This window comes from Petaurus breviceps, unplaced genomic scaffold, assembly GCF_028583685.1.
Source record: "Petaurus breviceps papuanus isolate PSGF00001 unplaced genomic scaffold, PetGlider_PUasm1.0 90491, whole genome shotgun sequence".
Classification (NCBI taxonomy): Eukaryota; Metazoa; Chordata; class Mammalia; order Diprotodontia; family Petauridae; genus Petaurus; species Petaurus breviceps.
In genome coordinates this window covers 1654898-1675311 of record NW_027187263.1, presented here as the reverse complement: position 1 = coordinate 1675311, position 20414 = coordinate 1654898, and the positions used below count along the sequence as shown (strand labels likewise).

General features: G+C 39.5%; 1 protein-coding gene across 4 annotated transcripts in view; it reads left to right on the top strand.

The window, feature by feature from the left end:
* Positions 1-5072: 5072 nt before the first annotated feature.
* The window catches only part of OBI1 (ORC ubiquitin ligase 1), a 41876-nt gene continuing 26534 nt past the window's right edge, over positions 5073-20414 (top strand). Inside the window, exons 1-3 of one of the 4 annotated variants that reach the window (XM_069062643.1) lie at positions 5073-5301; positions 15989-16124; positions 19038-19129. In XM_069062643.1, coding sequence (XP_068918744.1) covers positions 5230-5301; positions 15989-16124; positions 19038-19129 — 300 coding nt within the window. In that variant the 5' untranslated portion in view covers positions 5073-5229. The remainder of the gene's footprint in view (positions 5302-15988; positions 16125-19037; positions 19130-20414) is intronic. The other 3 variants (XM_069062644.1, XM_069062645.1, XM_069062646.1) reach the window with 3 other exon arrangements.

Sequence of the window (20414 nt, the reverse complement as noted above, 5' to 3'; positions counted from 1 at the left end):
GACTGCCAATTTCCTACTTACTCTATCTCCACTTATTTCAGAACAAATTGTTAACACCAGCTTCTGAACCAATTCATTTCGAGTCCTTGGTGATAATGTTTTCACATCCAGCCTAACATATTTGACTAAACTGCTTAAGTTCATTCTAATTTGAGGAATGAGTAGTTCAACCTCATTAGAATTTCCCCTTTCTATACTAGACTCCCAGCCCCACCCTCAAATCCAACTTCCACCATTGGACATATATATTTTCACTATTTCCCACAAGTTATCTCACCTTAGTTTTATGATTGTCTTCTCCTATTATAAAATTAATCTATCCTAGGTTTGTATGACAGTAACTTCTCAATTCAATTCAACCAGACTTTATTAAGCTAAGATCACTATATTAGACATAAATTATACAAAGACAAAATTTTAAAATAGTGCCTGCCCTCAGGAAGCTTAGATTCTATTGAGGAAAATACAACATTTAAATAGATAAATGAATGCAATATAATTTGAAGAGGGAGGGTTTTTTTTTTTAAGTTTTCATGAGCTCTCTATTTTCTTTCCCTCTGTCTCTTCAATCTGATACAAAAAAATTAATTTATTTGTTATGAAGCAAAAAGTTCTGTAGCCATTTCTAAGTAGAAGGTTAAAAAAAATCTTTAAAGACCTCTTGCAGTCTTTCTTTTTTCCTGTTCTAAAATGACCATTCAGGTCACTTTTTTTTTCTAAATTCCACTTTTGCAGTGTCTAAATTGTACATAACCTTTGACTCAGAGATTCTATTGCTATGAATATACCCCAAGGAAGTTGTTGACAAAAAGAAAAATTCCACATAAGCCAAAATATTTATAGCAACACTTTTTTTTTGGTAACAGCAAAGAACTAGAAGCAAAATGTATGCTTGTCCATTGGGGAATGGTTAAATAAATCCTGTTACGTGAATTTATTGGACTATTATACTGTTAAGAAATGACAAATACAGAGAAGAATGGAAAGATACATGAACTGATGCAAAGTCAAAGAAGTTGAGCTGAGAAAGTAATGTATACAATAACAACACTGTAAATGGAAGAACAACAAAATCAGTGAAACTAAATACTGCAAAAATTACAGACAAGCTTGTGTCCAAAGAAAAATACATAGAGGTAGAGGAGGGGGTTGTTAATGGGAAACAATGAATACTGTGTTACAAAGACGAAAATAATGCAAAGAAAAAGAATAATATAAGAAAGTTAATATAAAATTGAGGTATAACTGATGAAAAGCCAATATTATATCCTGGTTTCATAACCTTCTATCAGGTTCAATCATTCATTCAATAATAATGATGATGATATTGATAATATTAGTTACAAGTCATTTCTATAGTGCTTTAAATAGGGCAGTGGATAGAGCACTGGTCTTGGAACCAGAAAGACACATCTTCATGAGTTCAAATGTGGTCTCACCACTTATTAGCTGTATGACCTTGGACAAGTCATTTAACCCTATTTGCCTCAGTTTCTTCATCTATCAAATGAGCTGAAGAAGAAAATAGGAAATTCAGTATCTCTGCCAAGAAAACCCTAAATGGGGTCATACAGAGTAGGACATGACTGAAAAAATATTTAACAATATAATGATTTAAAGTATACAAAGGTGGTAGTTACTGATGGAGCTTCTATAAGGGGCTGAGCCCCACTTAATACAAAGATGAATAATGCCTTGCAGTTGGCCTCCAGGTGTTTAATATAATAACCACAGCCCTATTAACTACTAGGAGGCCTGAAACTATTTTTTGTTTATTAGTTGCTTCCTTATTTATCAAGTATGCATTCTATTAACAAATAAACTGATTGTTAACTCGGTTACAAAAACCTTCAATTGTTTATTCAACATTAGCAACTGTTCAGGTATTCAGCCCAGTATGTAGTTTTTAAAGTTGATTTAGCTAAATTTCCTTTTCTTTTCCCTTCCTTTAGCCAATGCTCTATTCTTGCTAGTTGTTTTTTTTTTTCAGTCAACTAGTTATAGCAGATTCTTTGCTAAGCACTGGGGACAAACACACACACACACACAAAGTTGTTTGACCTTGGTCTTTTGAAGAGGACAGCAGGGTGATGTTTTGGGTTATATATGAATTGGGTTTAAGTGAGGCAGAGCTGCACAAAGCTGTCAGCTTCACTCTCTTCCAGAGTCACTGAAATCCAGAGGCAAGACAAAAGTCAAGATGACTGGAAATGTAGTGGATGACCTAGGTGTATTCAGGGCCTGCAGCACCCTTCTAAGCTCTTGGAATACATTATTCACATCCACCCATTCCTCCGGTGAAGTCTTTGCTTGCTACAGGCAGACATCCCTCAATCCACCCACAGGATTTTGTTTTTCTTTTTAGAGAGGGGAAGGCAAGGCAATTGGGGTTAAGTGACTTGCCTAAGGTCACAGAGCTAATAAGTGTCTGAGGCCGGATTTGTTAAGAGGGAGAGTATTCTGGGAGGGCAGGGGGCTGCCACAAGCCTTGACCATATTGTGAATAGAACAGAGCAGAGGGTTACCCCTTCATCAGATACCAGAGGGAAGGTAGTAATAATGGCTGGGTGGGTGAGAAGGCTGAGAGGGGAGGAGTGTCCGAAGTCTAATAGATGAAGAGGAGTAAAGAAGATGGAGCTTGTCTCCAAGTCTTTGTCAGTGAAATAGGAGTCTCAGTCCTCAACCTCATGAGAGGGTAGGAGATTTGAAGAGAAAAGGGATTTTCAATGGTGGTAAGTGGAATAGACAAGCAATTAAGGTAGAATTTGTAAAACTGTCTAACAGTCACGAGGGCTTAGATGAGATTTAGCTAGTATAAATCTGTAGTGGACCAATTCAGCCTAGGTTCATTATTTCCTCTTGTAAATGAAAAATTATTTTCCCCAAAGCTACTCATAGAATAAATAAAAAACAAACAAAAATCTTATATGAAATTAAAGAAAACCTAACATTAACCATGATTCATGCAACCAACCATACCTGTCTTTCACCAACTGACTAAAAGTGAAGACCATATCCATTGACCTTAATAAGCCAGCACCAATGTTGATTGTCATATTATTTTTTATTTATTTTGTCCATGTGGAATGTTATCTTGTTTTATAGAGCTGAAATCTGTGTGTATATTGTTATTTAGTTTTTTTTTCATTCTGAATTGCTTTTTATCTCTCCATATTTCTTCGTAGTCTTCATATTTGTCACACCTTATTTATTGCTCAATAATATTCCATGCATTCTGACAACCCAATTTATTTAGCCATTCTCAATATCTAAAATAAAAATCTAAATATTAAAAGAAATGCCAATCAAAAAGTTAAATGAAAGCGGCAGGTTCATACTCATAAGTATGAATGAGGGCAGGGAGAAAGGGATTTCAATTAGCCACTGCTGCTATTAATGAAATAAGAAGAGGTAAAATAGTAAGTCCTATGTAAATAACAAAAGTTCTCAACACAAATAAAAGTGATACAATATAAATCAGGAAGAAAAAATATAGATTGCAAACATATTTGCACTAAACAGCTCTGATAAAAAGGTGACATCCCAGATCTACGGGGCATTGACACATATCAGAACTATTCTCTCCTGCGAGGCAGCTTCTCAGAGCGACTGGAGAGCACGTCTCTAAGCCATGAAGACCAAGGAGTCTCTGACCCCAACCAAGTCACTTGATTTCTCATTGCTCCAGGCAAGTCTCTTAAAAAACCTCTTAAATTACAAAGCAATTGGCAGTCTTCTCAGGTGGTAGGTGTTGTATCAGAGCAAAAATCACAGGTTTCAATCAAATACCTACCACTCCACCCACCACCAGCTCTACCAGACTCCAGATCCAGTAGTCAAGGTCCACTGTCACTTAATTATAATCGTACTCCAAAAAACCCTGAGAGGGAGGTGCTGTTATTTACTCCCATTTTACAGATGAGGAAACTGAGACAAACAGAGATTAAATGATTTGACCAGGGTCACACAGCAAATAAGTGTTGGAGGCTGTCTTTGAAATCACGTCTTTTATATCAGCATGGACTGATTTTGGATAGGCAAGCCAAAGGAAAAGTTGACGTCATTAAAGTTTTGATTGACATTTGTTGGATCAATTTAACAATCTTTAGGATTTCTTTCAGATGGGCATTGGAATCAGAACCTATAATGTCGCAGTACATCTGGGGCACAGCTGAAAGCAAGAAAGAGGGTTTTGTTTGTTTTTGTCTTTGGACGTTTTTTACAGTAATCCTTCCTGCTAACTGACAAAGGCACAGATTGGTCATGTAATTGATTTGAGGGTCTGACCTCTCACCCACTGCTAATTAATTGCCTTTTCACACTTCTACGTGTGTGCAGATGGCATTAAGCGTACAAATAACCCTTTGCCTCTAGATACTCCGGGTAATAAACAGGAGCCGTGAGAAAAGATGCAAAAACAAAACAAATAAACAAAAAATCCCTCATCTCCAAGGAACCACAGTGGGAAGAATTCTCTAGATTTCTTTAGCCACTGAGAGCCTGCGGAATTTGGCCAGCCCAAGCAGTAACCTGGAGCTGAAAGGAATCTTATCTCCAAAGAACTGCCCCTTGGAAGAGCTCTTTAGATCACCGCCCAAGTCAAGATGCTTATTGTCTAAGCTCTGGAAAAAAGCCATTTCCAGAGCTCTCCTCTCTAGCCCCATTTCAAATCAATAAACACTTCTTGTGCGCTAGGCACTCCTAAAGGATGGAGAGGGGCAGGCATAGGAAAGGGCTTTATTCAGATCAAAAAAGGAAGACGTGTTTTCTCTGCACCTTCCGATTGCCCTCAAGTGTCTGGTTCCAGCAGGAAGGAGGATGCTAAAGCCTTAGTTTCTTTCCAGGGGTTAAAATACCTTCACTCACTTTCTCTCTTTTCACTTCTCTCTCTTACGGTCTCCTACCAGCTTGCCGCATCTCCCCCACGTTCCTTACTACTTTAGTCCCCTCCCCCATCCCCGCAGGATCTTCATCGACTTTACATTTTCCCGGGGTGGGGGGAAGGGTAGGGCGGGAAACTCCATCTCCCTCTCCTCTCTCAGCCCCCCTCCCTCCTCCCGCCGGCTCCACGTTTCAAAAGCGCGTTTCGGTTCCTCGCTTGGAGAAGGCATTGGCCCCGAAGAGCCGCCGTAGCCCGAACCTTTCAGCGCTTGAGAGCCGCGGCGGCCCGAGCTCGCGACTCGCCGCGGGCGGTGGGACTTCCGTGTTGGCGGGATTCTAAACGCGGCCATGGCTCAGAACGTTCAGAACGTTACATTGTCTCTCACGCTGCCCATCACGTGCCACATTTGCTTGGGGAAGGTAATGGAACGGAGGTTGTGCGGCCCTGGGAGGCGCCGCGGGGGAGGGGGGAGCGGGGGACCCTGCAGGCTCCTGCCGAGATTCTCGCGTAGGGCAGCGGAGTTGGGGGGAAATAGGGAGCCGAGCCCGTGCCTAGCAGCGGAGTATTTTCCGTAAGGGGGTTTTGTGGGTGTGAAGAAGAAAAGGGGGTGTTTGTTTGGGGGAGGGAGACCCGTGGGGGCTCTGGAATAGGGATCCCCGGGATTGCGGACGCTGATGGAGGGATGGGGCGGGGGGGGGGGGGAAGCCGGCAGCGTGGTCTGCACCCTCCCGGGCCCGGTTCGCGTGGACGACAGCTCTTGGGGAGCCCCCGAGTGCGCGGGAGGGGGGAGGGGGCTGCAAAAGGTGGTCTAGCCCTGGCGACCCCCGCGTGGGCGTCCGCCGTGACCCCATTGGAGCGCTGGCTAATCAGAATGCTAATGACCGTCCGAGGTCGCGAGATAACAATGGTCACTTGACTTCCCTTCCCCGGCCTTCTTTCCTCCTGGGCTGCAGGCACTGATTTTTAACTTGTTCTGGATTTATTTATTTATTTTTTACTGAAGGATGGCTTTTGGTTCAAGCCCTCCGTCCGAAATAAACAAAACGACCCCCCCCCCCCCAGTGGTTTTCGTGACAGGCTGTCTCTACAATGTGATGGAGGCTCTCTGCTCTAGGCTTGGCTGTAAAAGGTGCAGCAGACGCACTTGTAGAAAGCGGAACAGTAGCAGTAAGCTTCAATTTTATCTTAAAAAAAAAAAAGAAAAGCAGCCTCCTTTTCTTATTTCTTTCCCCCTCCATGTTCCCTCTTAAAAATGTAAAGGCCCTTTAAACCAAATATTTGGGTGTTTACTGTATATAAGGCACCAGTTCATGTCAGAGATTTGCAGGTCTGTCCTTCTCCCACTCCCCAAAACCAAATACAGACTTTGTGAAACTACAGTTTAAACCACAGGCCGTGCAAGTTCACTGTCAAATGTTTAAAGGCCATTTAAGTCACTTCTTTATCGAGTACTTACTGTCTACTAAGCACCAGTTCACGTCAGTGATTTGCACATCTGCCGTTTACCCCACTCCTCACCCCCAAATACAGACTTTGTGAAATCAGAGTTTAAACCAGAAGGTTAGACTATGCAAAGCTCACTGTCAGATTTTTAAAGGCCATATAAATCATATTTTTATTGAGTGCGTACTATGTGTAAAGTACCAGTTCATGTCAGTGATTTGCACGTCTGTTTTTCCCCCTCCCACTCCCATATACAGAGTTTTTGAAACTACCCTTTAAACCACAGGCTTGCTCAGCTCACTGTCAAATTTTTAAATGCCATTTGAGCCATATGTTTATAGAGTGCTTATTGCGTGTAAGACACCAGTTCATGGCAGTGATTTGTAGGTCAAAATGACCTAACACCTCCTTCCCCCCAAATACAGACTTAGTGAAACTTCAGTTCAGACCTCAGGCCATGCACACTCACTGTCAACCCAGCTTTGGGTGCTTTCCTCCTCCCCAGATCAGTGTTTCCAGAAAATCCTCCTTTAATGAGGGTTAGGAAGTCACCTCCTCCTGTAAAGGCTTGTGAAGTTCCCACTTCTGGTGTTAATGTTTATCATTTATTACTAATTAGGCTAATTCAATTCTTTAACTCTCAGGGAACTATGATGCAAACATGTTTGTAGAGGGCTTTCTGCTTTCACAAAAATGCATTTATCATGTCATTTGGTCCTCACAACCATCCCTTGAAGCAGGATAGGGCAGGTATTTTTATAAACATTCTTTAAAAGAGGAAACTTCAACCCAGAGAAGTTATATAACTTCCTCAAAGTCACCCAGCTAAGTGAGTGATAGAGATAAAACTACCACTGACTTGGGTCACCTTGGAATGGGTATGTGAGAAGCACATCTAAGGCCTTTGACACTAAAGAGGAAGGCCCACAACATTTAAAGGTGGTAAAAGTAGCCGTGATGCAATTTCCTTACAAATGGAAATTCAAGTTTAGCTGAAATAGCATAGGAAATAGTTTCCTTAATTTTGGATCGTTATATCACTTTTACTCATTAGGCTATTTTGCAAATATACTGAAAAACTTTGCTATGGGCCAGTTAAGCAGGGAACACCAGTGTGGGAGCCAATCTGCTTAATGTTATCTGACTGCTGAAGCCCAGACATTGACTTTTGCATCTTTAGTGTACTAAGAATCCCAGTTACTCTGTTGAGAGCCTGTATTAGATTCAGCTTTCAAAACAACAATAAAACCAACCCTCTGTCAGGCATTTTCCTGTTTGTCTTTCCTGATGAAAGCCAGTCAGTCAATAAGCATTTATTGAGTGCCTACTATATGCCAGACACTGTGTTAAGTGCCAGGGATACAAAAATGGGGCAGGAAACAGCCCTTGCCTTCAAGGAGCTCACAATCTAATGAGGGAGACAAAAAGCAATTATGTATAAACATGCTACATGCAAGATAAATTGGAAATAATTAATAGAAGGAAGGCACTAGAATTGAGAGGGACTGAGAAAGGCTTTTTTTTTTTAAAGCAATCGGGATTAAGTAACTTGCTCAAGGTTACACGACCAGTTATTTCTGGGTGTGGTGTGGAGTATCCGAGCCCAGATGTGATCCCCAGGTCATCCCGACACTGGAGCTGGTGCTCTTACTCTCCGAGCTACCTGGCCGCGGAGAAAGGCTTTTTGTATAAGATGGAATTTTAGTTGGAAGGAAACCAGAGAAAAGTTGATGCAGATGACAAGGTGGTTGGGTTTCCAAGGCAGTGCCCCTTAAAACCTAAAAGCAGTCCTTCATTCATTGCTTCTCTGGACCCTAGTTAATATGTGGGACTGGAACTACTTTAACTGAGATCTTGTACTTCAGAGTTGCTTCAGGGTGAATGTGCTGGATGCGTCAGAACAGCCAGTCCATCTATCCAGGGTCCTCCTAGCATAGAATCTTGGAGTTAAAACATACCCCAAAGGTAATCCAGTTTAGTGATAATAATATTGCACATTTATATAAGCACTTGAACGTTTATTGAACATTTTACATATTTTATTTGATTCTCACGACATCCCGATGTGGTAGGTTCTTCTATATCCATTTCATAGATGAGGAAACTGAGGTCAAGAGAGGATAAGTTACATGCCCGAGGTAAACATAGGTCATAAGTAGGAGAAGTGGGATCTGAATCTGAATCTTGATTTCAAAGCCAGCACTCTTTAAAATCATTATACTGTGCTTTAAATAGCCAAGATAGAAGCCACTCTACCTTTTTTTTTTTTTTAAGCAATTGGGTTTAAGTAACTTGCTCAAGGTTACACGGCCAGGTGTTTCTGGGTGGGTGCTAAGTGTCTGAGCCCGGATTCTATCCCAGTATCCCCACTCTGGGACAAGTGTTCTTACTCGCTGTGCTACTTGGCCGCCCCTCTACCCCTTTCTTAATCCTGTGATTTCCTCCCCCCATGTTTCTTTTAATCGAGTGGGTATTGGAGTATTACTATTATGGTTGTGCAGCCATTCTACTTCAACTCTGGCCTCTGCTAATCAGTAAACATTTATTAAGTACTAGGCCCTGTGTTAAGCCCTGGAGATACAAAAAGAAACAAAAGACAGCAATTACCATCCGGGAGCTCATGCTCCCATTGGTTATCCCAGCTTCAAAGAACTATATTCCTCCCACCCCCTTTTTACCTGTGTTTGAAGTAATCAGGTAAATTGAGGGCCATCCATACAGGCTTGCTGCCTGTGTGGTGGGATTTTGAGAGGTAGCTATGCCCATGTCAGTAAAATATCTCCACCACCCCCCACACTCTTTTTTGAAATGCCTACTTCGATCACATCCTAGGACAATACTTTAAAAGCTTAACTATACTGTCTCTAGGTTTCTATTTTTTTAAGGCAAATATTGTTATCTTAAAGTATAAAAATCTTTCCTTGTTTCTAGATCTCTTTTATTACCATAGAGCCTACTTGTTACTTAGGAGGCACTGACTTTGAAAACTTGCCCCTAAAGAGCCAGATAGTTAAATTTCAGTGAAGGAAAAAGAGTAGTCAAAAGAAATTTGTGTTGAGTTAGTATGTCTTTTGGTCCAAATCTAGAATTTGGAAGGCTTATAAGTGCATGTAGACAGTTTATATACAGCATTGCTGTATTTAGCATTATTGAACATTTAGTAACCACTTTTCATATTTCTTAAATACTTGGATATATTGTTTTTTGCATAGATGAGGGGAGTATAGCTTCTCTGCCAGTTGTTAGGTAAAAGAATTCTAATCAATCTTCTAATTCTAATCAATCAATCTAGGCTATCAAGTTCATTATCTGCTGGTAAAAATGTTTATTAGCCTCTCTTCCAATATCCAAGTGTTACTGCATTTTCTTCTTTTCTGTTTTTGTTATGAGTGCTATTCTACCAAACAGTTGTTAATTATCAGGAATTTTCAGCTTTCTAATCCAGGCAGATGACATTATCTCTTTGCATAAGCTTTGGGCTTCTCAAGATAAGAATTAAAGTAGATCTTGAGCTGTTGCCCTTTCACTGATTGCTTAACTTATCAGGATTAGAATCCTAGAATCTTGTAGATTAGGGTACCATAAACTGAACACTTCTCCGGATGTGGTCTTGCCAGTGAAGAGTACAGTGAGCTGTTACTTCCTTTTACGTTATATTTTTACTAATGCAGTCCATGAATGCATTAGCCTTTTGAACATTGTTATTGTTGAAAATAATTTATGCTCTTAATTCCAAAAGGTTTGAAGAATTTTTATCATAATGATATTCTTGATGATAAAAGGAAGATCACATTAGTAATGTTAGTAAAACAATTAGTAAAATTGAGAAACTGAAACTAAGAAGAAAAACTTAAGAAATTTACTTGGTCTCACTCAGTTGTGGATTATATGCCCCCAAGTCTCTATAACAAGGTTCCTACTACTGAATAAACTGGGTTTTTTTTTTAAATTTTCAAAACAAAAACACCTCTTATCCAAACTGTACTGGAAGTTTATCTTTAAAGTATTAGGAACCAGGTAAGTCATTTTGGAAATGTTGCATTCTTTTTCTTCCTCAAAAGTTTGTCCTTGGGAAATTTTAAATTATATTTGATCATAATAAAATGAATATTTTCCTGTGTCAGAGGTCAGCACAAATACACATAACAACAGCACAAGAGAGGTAGAGTCAAAGTGCTATGAGAGTTTTGGGGAAGGATCATTTCCAGTGGATGAAATAGTGATATAGACAGGGAACCTACATGAAGGAAGTAGCATTTTTAGCTGAATGCTGAAGGAAGAGTAGCAAGGGTGTTCTAGGCATAAAGAATGGCATGAGCACAGTATACAGAGAGAGATGGCAAAGGTGAAACTGACAATAGTCTAGTCTGATGGGAACAGAGAATACCTAATAAGATGGGAGAAATGTGGGCTAGGTGATTATACAGTTAGTTTCAGAACTGCTTAAACATTCAGACCCAAAGGATAGTTGTTAATGCTTCTCTGTCAGCTGAGAAGGTGGACTTTTGGAACGTGACCCAGGGACAGAGCTGGGCCTTGTGTTGTTTAACATTTGTTTTTCGTGCCTTGTATAAAGCTATATAGGACATCCTAATCAGATTTGAAGAGGATACAGGGCCAAGGAGGCCTGGCTAATACACTGGATGATTGAGCCAGGGTCTAAAAAAATCTTGCCAGGCTAGAACATTGGGCTGAATCTAATAACATGAAATTCATTAGGGATAAATGTAAAGTCATATAGTTGGCTTTAGAATATTGACTTCATAAATACAAGATGGGGAGAGATAGACAGCAGTTTACCTAAAAAGAGAAGCATCTGGGTAGAGTGAATAAGAGTGCTAGACATGGAATCCAAAAGAACAGAGTTCTGATCCTGTCCCAGATACTAGTTGTGTGACCCTGGGGGCAAATCACTTAACTTCTCTTTGCCTCAGTATCATCACCCTAAAAGATAGGGATGGTGGTAAAAGCACCTACTTCCCAGTTGTTGTGAAGATCAAATGGGACGACATCTGTAAAGTGCTTTGAAAACCTTAAAAGTACTGTATATAAATATCAGACATCATTATTTTTAAAGTGCTGAAATTATAACAGGTTCAATATAAGTCACTACTAGTATCACAGACAAAAAGCTTAGGTAGTCTTAGGTGACTTTTAAGAAAGGCATAGCGTCTAAGAAAAAAGAGGTGATAGTCCTATTGTACTGAGTCTGCTTCACACCACATCTGAGTTCTTAAGCAGTAGAGATGGAATATTATTTTTCTTAATAATTCTTTTTTCTTTAGCAAAACAAATTCCCATTAGCCATTCCTGAAAATGTATGTCTCTTTGAATTTTAACCAACCCTCTTATTTTACTGAACCTGAGAAAGAACCTGAGGAAGAGTCAAGATATGAGCCCAAGGCCCAATGTCATTATCTCTGATCACTCTAAAGATTTGTATCAGGAAGATTAGTCAGGTACTGTTCTGGAGATAAGATGGAAACACTGAAAATGGGTGGAGAGACCAGGCAGGAAGCTGCTATAGGAGTCTCAAGGAGAGGTATTGAGGACTTGGACCTTAGTTCGGTGGGATTCTAAAGGAAGTGACCTATTTGAGAAATTACAGAGGAATAATAGATTCTATGGGGAAGAAGTAAAAGATTATTCTGGGCGATTGAAAAAAATGGCAGCACCATTCTGAGAGATAAGAAAGTCAGAAAGAGTAACTGGTTAGAGAGTAAAAATAAGTTTGATTTTGGATATATTGGGCATAAGGGTACTGGTGCAATATCCAGGAAGAGATACACGATAAGGCAGTTGAAAATTCCCCTCCAAAGTTCAGGACTGAAGAAGTAAGTTTGGAAAAATCAGTTGATGAGATTTTGAACCCTTAGGAGTGGATGGCATGCAGACAGTGAAAAGTATTGCTGCTCCCTTCAGAATGTCACAGAACTGTTTAAGAGATGTTTATGGATATATTTTTTTAAGTTTACAAAGCTCCCAAATTTTATGAAAGTTACTTTTAAATTAAAAATGGTGGTTAACTTGTTTTAGGAACTTTAGATACTTCTCATTCCTGAGCTTGTACCCTTCTAAAATGGATTTAAATTGTTGACTGGAGTACATTATAGCATAATAAATGAATGATATAGAACATTAAATTAATGAGTAGTAGTGATAGTGGTAGCAGTCATATGTGCATCATTCCTTCCATCATTAAATATGTAAATAACCCTTCACAACCATAGCAGTTTTTCTGCCTCTATCTGTGTTCTGCTGATTTGACAGGCTAAGTGGAGTGACTTAGACTTCATTACTGATTTAGTAGTGCATATGTCCTCTTTCACACTGAGAATTCTTTTCAGGAAGTTACGTCAGGCCCATGCTCAACAGAGGCAGTGAGATTTAGTAGAAAAGAGAATGTGGAATTAAAGAACTTGGGTGCATATCCTAGCACTGCTACCATGTGACCTCAGTCACTTCCACTCTCTGGGACTAAGTTTCCTTATCTGTAAAATGGAGGTTGGAGATTGAGTGGACTAGATGGCATCCAAGGCCCCTTTCAGAGCATTGAGTTTGGAGTCAAAACAAAGTAACCCTTCCAAACCAAGACCTATGTTGTATGTGTCTCTTTAAAGGGAAATTAGGTCTCTCTGAAGTAGTAGAAAGACATTACCTTTCTTATCTCATCTTCCTCAGGCCTGGACTATTAGAGGAGCTCCTTTTTTTTTTTTTCTTTTTTTGCTTTTTGGAAGACAATTGGGGTTAAGTGACTTGCCCAAGGTCACGAAGCTAGTTTTTGTGTTAAGTGTCTGAGTCCGGATTTGAACTCGGGTCCTTCTCACTCCAGGGCTGGTGCTCTATTCACTGCTCTACTTAGCCTCCACCTAGCCGCCCCCTAGAGGAGCTACTTTTATTAAGATTATGATTTTCAGGAAGAAACCCAGATCTACTGCTTGCCAAGCAATCCTTTGTGCTTTCTCTCTTTTTCGTGTTTAATGGGCTTGACCAAAACATGTTTCTTGAAGGTCAGAACCTCTTTCTTTTTAAAAGTGACTGGGTAAAGGACCCTGAAAGGAGCCACATTCCAATCTTTGGAATGTTTCTCTCCAAAGTCTATGTGCTGTCTGTTGGAAGAAAACTTATACTTTTAAGAATGAATTCACCTGTAAAAGAGCAGGGCATGGCTTTGTGATTTCATTCTGAAATACAAGCATTTAGCCAAGGGCTGGGCAGATGAATGGAAGCTTCTGGTTTTCCTTTGGTGACAAGGAAATAGATCCAAGTGCCCGATGCTATGGAAAAGAGCTTAGAGGCCTTGCACTTGAAAACTTTGGTCCAGGTTGTATAGCTTCCTTTTCCTTGCTTTTCTACTTTTTTTCTTCTGATAATTTCCCATTTACTTAGGTAGTTGTTTTGTTTTCATGAATTTGCTTTTATATATTGGAGATCTCTCTCTGTATATGTATGTAGATCATAAAAGTGCTGGGGAAGCTTGTTAAGCAATAATGAAATACTCTCTCTGTGTAGGGCACTGTGCTAGACATTGGGGAGACAAAGACCCAAAAGAAAAGGAAACCCTGCCTCCCCGCCACCTCCAGCAAGGAGCTTTGGGTGGCAGGCCAAATAGAACAGTTCTAAGCCCTTCTTCACAAGACAGACTTTCAGATACCTGAAGACTGAAATGACCAACTACCTAAGCCTTCTCCTCTCCAAGCTCAATGTCTCTAGTTCTTCCAGCTGATCAAATGGGATTCAAGACTCTAGTAAAATTCCCCATAGCTTGTAAATCACAGAACTCTCTTCCTCTTCACTTATCCATTGCATCTTTTCTTTTTAGTTCAGGTGATGGCAGTCATCTACTAGAAAGAGCCTCTTGAGTTGATTACTTGTGTGATTACTAATCACCATTACTTCTCTGATTTTGGACAAATCACTTCCTGGATGTGGACCAAAATTTCCTCAGCTGTAATACTAGGAAATTGGAATAGACAATTTCTAAGGTGCCTTCCTGCTCTAGCTCCAAATCCTATGAGCCAGTCTTATTATTCCTGTGCATTATAAGAATATAAAGAGCACAGGGTTTGGAAGAGACCTTAGAGATCTAGTTTATCATCTCCCTTCCCTTTCATTTTACAGATGAAGAAATTGAGGCTCGAATAGTTTATTTGCCCAAAGTCATGCAGATAGTTAAAAAGCAGAGGTATCAGTCGGTCAATAAGAATTTATTAAGCACCTGTTGTGCACTGATGCAAAGGAAGGCAAAAGACAATCCTTGTTCCCCAGGAGCTCACAGGCTAATGGGGGAGAATGCATGCATACAACTCTACAGACAAGCTGTATAAAGGATACATTGAAAGTAATCAGTAGAAGGAAAGCACTAGCATGTAATGGGGAACAGAAAAAGCATCTCATGGTAGGTGAGATTTTAACTGGGATTTGAAGAAAACCAGAGAAGTCAGATGGTAGAGATGAGGAGAGAAGGCATTCCAGGCATGAGGACATGGAGTGAAAATGCCTGCAGTCTGGAAATTAATGCCCTGTGTGGCCAGTATCACTGAATGAAGAGGAATGTGGTATCAGAAAACTAGAATTGGGAAGGCGCATTTGGAGAGTTTCTGAATGCCAAATAGAAGATTCTGTATTTGATCCTAGAGGCACAATGGGAGCTCCTAGAGGCAGTGTGTCAGAGGAGAGAAGCGGTGATGTAGCTGAAAGATGTTCCAAAGGCAAATCAATAGGACTTGACTACAGATTGGTTGGGGGGATGGTGAGAGAAAAGAGTTGGGAATGATAGAGTTGATGAAGAGTTGAGTTTGTGAGCTTAGATGTCTGAGAAAATTGTGGTGGGAGTTTGGAAAATAAGGCCTTGGGGAGGAAAGATAATGAGTTCAGTTTTGGACAGTTTGAGTTGAAGATGTCTACAGAACATCTAGTTGCCTTACTGGTTAATTTGAAGATGTGAATCTGGAAGGTTAGGAGAGAGGTTAGGACTAGACAAGCAAATCTGAGGCTTATTAGCATAGAGATGATAATAGAACCATGGTAGCTTGATGAGATCACCAAGTAAAATAATATAGACAGAGAAGAGCTATTATTTCAACTCCATTGGTACTCAGTCCTAAACTCTTTCCTGTGTATCTTACTAGAGGAGTAACTTGTATCCTTTTACATGGTCTGTGGCATTCTCGGTTCAGAGAGGCATTTAATCATTTGGGGTTGACCTAGATCATATTAACATTTAGGAAATTGTGTTTCTAATTCATATTGTTTCACACTCATTAATTCTGTAGCATATGGTTGGAAATCAGAATTGGAAACAAATTTTATTTAAGAGGAAATGACTTTAGATAAATTGTTAGGTGTCAGTGAACAAAGAGCCACAGGCCTTATTGGCCACAACTTTAGCCACAGAACAAAGCTCTTCATACTTTTTGCATGGCAGAGATTGCAGTGTATGTATCTGGTGGTTTCATTCAATTTCATGTATGTGAGGAATAGCATGGTTGGGAGAAAGAGCTTCTTCATAATTCCTGAGCAGCAGTGGTGCCTGTTCTTGACAAAAAAAAAATCATTTGAATAGTTCAAAACCAAATGTGGATTTGAACAAATGAATGGAATTTGAATTGTGATTACACTTCTGAACTTAGAAACTAAAGCAATGTAACTTTTTTTTTAAAGGTCCGACATCCTGTCATATGCATCAACAATCATGTGTTCTGTTCTATTTGTATCGATGTATGGTTGAAGAACAATAGCCAGTGCCCAGCTTGCCGTGTCCCCATCACCCCTGAAAATCCCTGCAAGGAGATTATTGGTAAGGGCACTAAATACTTGTATATATACATACATATCTGTGTATGTGTACATGTGTGATTAAATTTTGGTTATATGTACTTTGATTGAAGACTAAAGTGAGTAAATTGCAGCATTGTTTTCTGGATGCTGCCATGCCCAAATATGTATCATTTATTCATCATTGTTGAATATCAAATGATCAACAAACATTTACTGAATACTCCTCATATATGCTAGGCACTTTGGGTGATAATAGGGACTGAATATGTGACTTTTTTTTTTTTTTAAGCAATTGGGGTTAAGTAACTTGCTCAAGGTTACACGGCCAGTTATTTCTGGGTGTGGTGCTGAGTGTCTGAGCCCGGGATTCGATCTCCAGGTCGTCCCAACACTGGAACCGGTGCTCTTACTCGCTGAGCCACCTGGCCGCCCCTAAGCAATTGGGGTTAAGTAACTTGCTCAAGGTTACACGGCCAGGTGTTTCTGGGTGGGTGCTAAGTGTCTGAGCCCAGGATTCGATCTCCAGGTCTTCTGAACACTGGAGCCGGTGCTCTTACTTGCTGTGGTACCTGGCTGCCCCGAATATGTGACTTTAATAGTATAGGTAACTGCCAGGTGAAGAAACTCCTTCTGCCAAGAAGCACCTTCTCTGCAACTTACAGTGTCAGAGAGTTGCCTAGAGAACTGAGAAGTTAAGTGACTTGCCCAGGGTCACACAGCAAGTGTGTGTGTGGGGGGGAGGGTTCAATCCAGCTCTTCTGACTCTAGCTTTCTATTCCCTATGCAGCATTGCCTCTTGTGTGTGATAATAATAGCTAACACTTTAGGTTTGCAAAATGTAAAAGATGTGTCATCCTTGCAAAGGTATGTTATCTTATTCCATCCAAAGTGTTTACAAGACAAAGCCTCTTCCCCCAAGGAGTTTATACATTGTTTTAGGGGAAAGTAACCAAACTAGTTGTATGTGGTAAGGAAGACATGAAAAAAAGAGCCGTGCAGTTTGATAGATAGGTACAGAAAGTATTCTTAGAGGAAGTAGCTTTTGGAACCTTTAAAAGTTAGTTAAGATTTTAATAATAATTAGCATTTATATGGTGGTTTGAAGTGTGCAAAGTGCTTTACAAATATTGTCTCATTTGATCCTCCAACAACCCTGGGAGGTAAGTGCTATTATTATTCCCATTTTAAAAGATGAGAAAACCAGGGCAGGCAGAGTTAAATGGTTTGCATAGGGTCATGTAGCTAGTAGGCATCTGATTCTGAATTTGAACTGGTCTTTTAACTCCAGGTCCAGTACTCCTCCATCCACTCTGCTGCCTTGATCTTTTAATGGGTGTAGGTTTTTCCAGGAAGAAAAAATAGTATGAACACACACTAAAATATTAAAGTTGTGTTCAGGGAGTAGTAAATAACCCCTTTTAAAGGAAGTATCAGAATTCTGAAGGTAAGTATTGTCTGTGGTGGACAAAGGAACTTTGACTTTATTATGTTTTAGGTATTGAGGAACCATTGAAAGCTTTTGAGCAGAGAAATGGCAGTGACAACATAGGAGATTTTATCTGTCATTAAAAGAATCACATTGCAGTTAAGCCAAGAGAAGCAGAGACATCATTATTGGGCTCCATGGTTTTTTGTTTGTTTTTCTTACCTCAGTTTGTTGCCTGTGATGAACAAACTGTAATTCTATCTCTCTTGAATAAAGTGACCTTTGAAAGGTAAAATAATTCCAGTGTAGTATTTGCAGAATTTTGTACAAATTCAGAGTATTTTATTTCACTTTTTATGAGTGTATGTTATCTCAAGGGAATGTTTAATTAGTACTAATAGGTCTTTGGTTATAAAGGAACCAGAGGCATCAGGTGTTATAAAATAAAATTTCCATAAATAAATGAAGTCTTCATTTTCTCCACTATCATGTAGAAAATAGCAAGACAGAATAGAATAGATGCAAGGGGAAGCAAACGTCTTTTCAGGAATATTTATTTTGAATTTATTTGTAACAAGTCACTCTGGATTTACAATTAATGTGGCAACTCTTAATCCATTCTAATTGGTTTGTTAGCATTCTGCATGAAAGCAGACATTAATCTTTTCAATTGTATTACCAATAGCCAAGCAAGTTTGAGTAGCTAATTGGTTTTATTTAACATCTGATAAGTGCTCAAGAGTGTACTATATATGATGTGTAATAAAAGCCCAGTCCCTGTCCTTGAGACAATTACCCATGTTCATATGATGCTTCTTTTAGTACGATATTTTTTGAGAGTGATGGAGCCATTCATCATTTACTCTAAATTTTGTTCTTCACAGATTGGGGTGGAGATGCTTTTGTGGGCCTGGAGGAAGGACAGATTTATGCTGAGGCTGTTTGCATGGGCAAAAGGGAGAGCCAGTATGTAATAATGGATAGAGTGTTGGACCTGGAGGTGGGAAGGCCTGGCTAGGTACAATTCTCACATCTGACACTAGTTGTTACTAGTATCATGTTGGAGCCTCAATTTCCTTTTGGGGATAATAATACCAAAAAAAAAAAAATCTGTAGAGCTAGTTAGAGGGTCCTGGGTTTAGAGCTGGAAGAATTTTCAGGAACCATCTAGGCCAGTTTTCTTGTTTTACAGATGAGGAACTAAAGCTCAGAGACATTAACTGAGGGCCTGAGGTCAGGAAGGTGGCACGTAGGAGATCTGGAAGTCCAACTCGGATCCTGATTCTAAACCCAGCTCTCACTGCATTGCTGCCCAGAGAACCTGTGAAGCTCAAGTGAGATCATATATGTAAAGCGCTTTTAAACTTTAAAGTGGTTTATACGATCCAGTCGTCACCATTATTATTAAAGTTTTTTGAGAAAGGGGAGGGGCAGGTATTACTATAATTCTGCTTTTCATCATATCTGTTAGATTCCAAAATTTTTCAAATGTTTTTTTCCCCCTAGGAGGAACAAGTGAAAGTGAACCTATGCTTAGCCACGCTGTCAGAAAGCACCTCCGGAAAACTCGGCTTGAGTTACTCCATCGAGAATATGAGGTGATTCAGTCCAAACCAACACAAGACTTCCTTTAAATATCTGCTCTGTGCCAGGTGCCACCCTAGGCTCTGAGGACACAAAGACAGAACTGAGCATGCTAGGGAAAATGGTGGTGGCATTCTGGTTGAGACAAAAGATTATGCCTGAAACAGTACAGAATGCCACACATAGTGAAATTGTATGTTGCAATAATAGTATCAATAACGTCCTGACTGATTGCTGTACTTTTCCTTTTTGGAAAAGAATGTCTTGTCATCCATCCACATCAGTCATTTTTTCCCCTCATTTTTACCACCCATTGTGAAAGAAAGTCCACAGTGGAGGTTGGAAGGCCCTGAGTGTGGCAGCAGAAGAAACCAGTTTTATTTGTTTATTATTACTTTAGTAGTAGTAAGAGTAATAATAGTACTTAATTTTTACATAGCAAACACTTGCCAGAGTAAGTTTCTAAAGACTGCTTTTCTTTTTTAATAATTTTAATATATTTTGTCCTTTCTCCAGTTGAAACAATTTTAGTTTTTGTTGAAACAATTTTTTTACTTTTTTTTTAGACTTTTGAGTTCCAAATTCTGTCCTTCCCCTCCCCTCCTTGAGATGGTAGGCTCACAAATAGATGTTAGACATATGCTCTCATATAAAACATTTCCATATTAGTCATTTTGTACAAGAAGACTCAAAAGAAAAAGAATGAAAGAAGGTGAAAAATAACATGCTTCAGTCTGTAGTCAAACAATATCAGTTCTTTCTCTGGATAGTATGCTTCATCTTAGTCCTTTGGGAATTCAGAGGGCAGTCATTAAATGCCTGGAATGCTTGGAATGTCTGAGCTGTTTATTTAAAAATGGCATCCAGAAAAAAAACTGGACCGGAAAAGTTAATTATCCTATACATGTTATGTTAGAAGTAAAAATTCAGAGACAATGGTAGATTTTTCCTCCTACTTCTGGTTGGGAGACATAGAGGCTTTGGAGGCAGAAATTTCAAAAGCACTAGAATTAACTGAAAGTGTATAATCCTTACTACTGGATTTTTACCTTTCTCCACGCCCCCCCCCCCCATAGGAAATCTATAAAGCCATGTTTTATGAGACTATTCTTTTGTATTGGAAGATGTTTCCATGCTAGAGATCTGACTTTTTTTTTTTTAACACAATTCAATATGATAATGCATCTATTATGGGACAGCATTGTGCTTAAGTGCTAGGCAAGATACAAAGACAAAAGTGAAAACAGTCCATTCCACAAAAGAGCTTATTTCCTTCTGTACCATGTACAAAGATAAGTA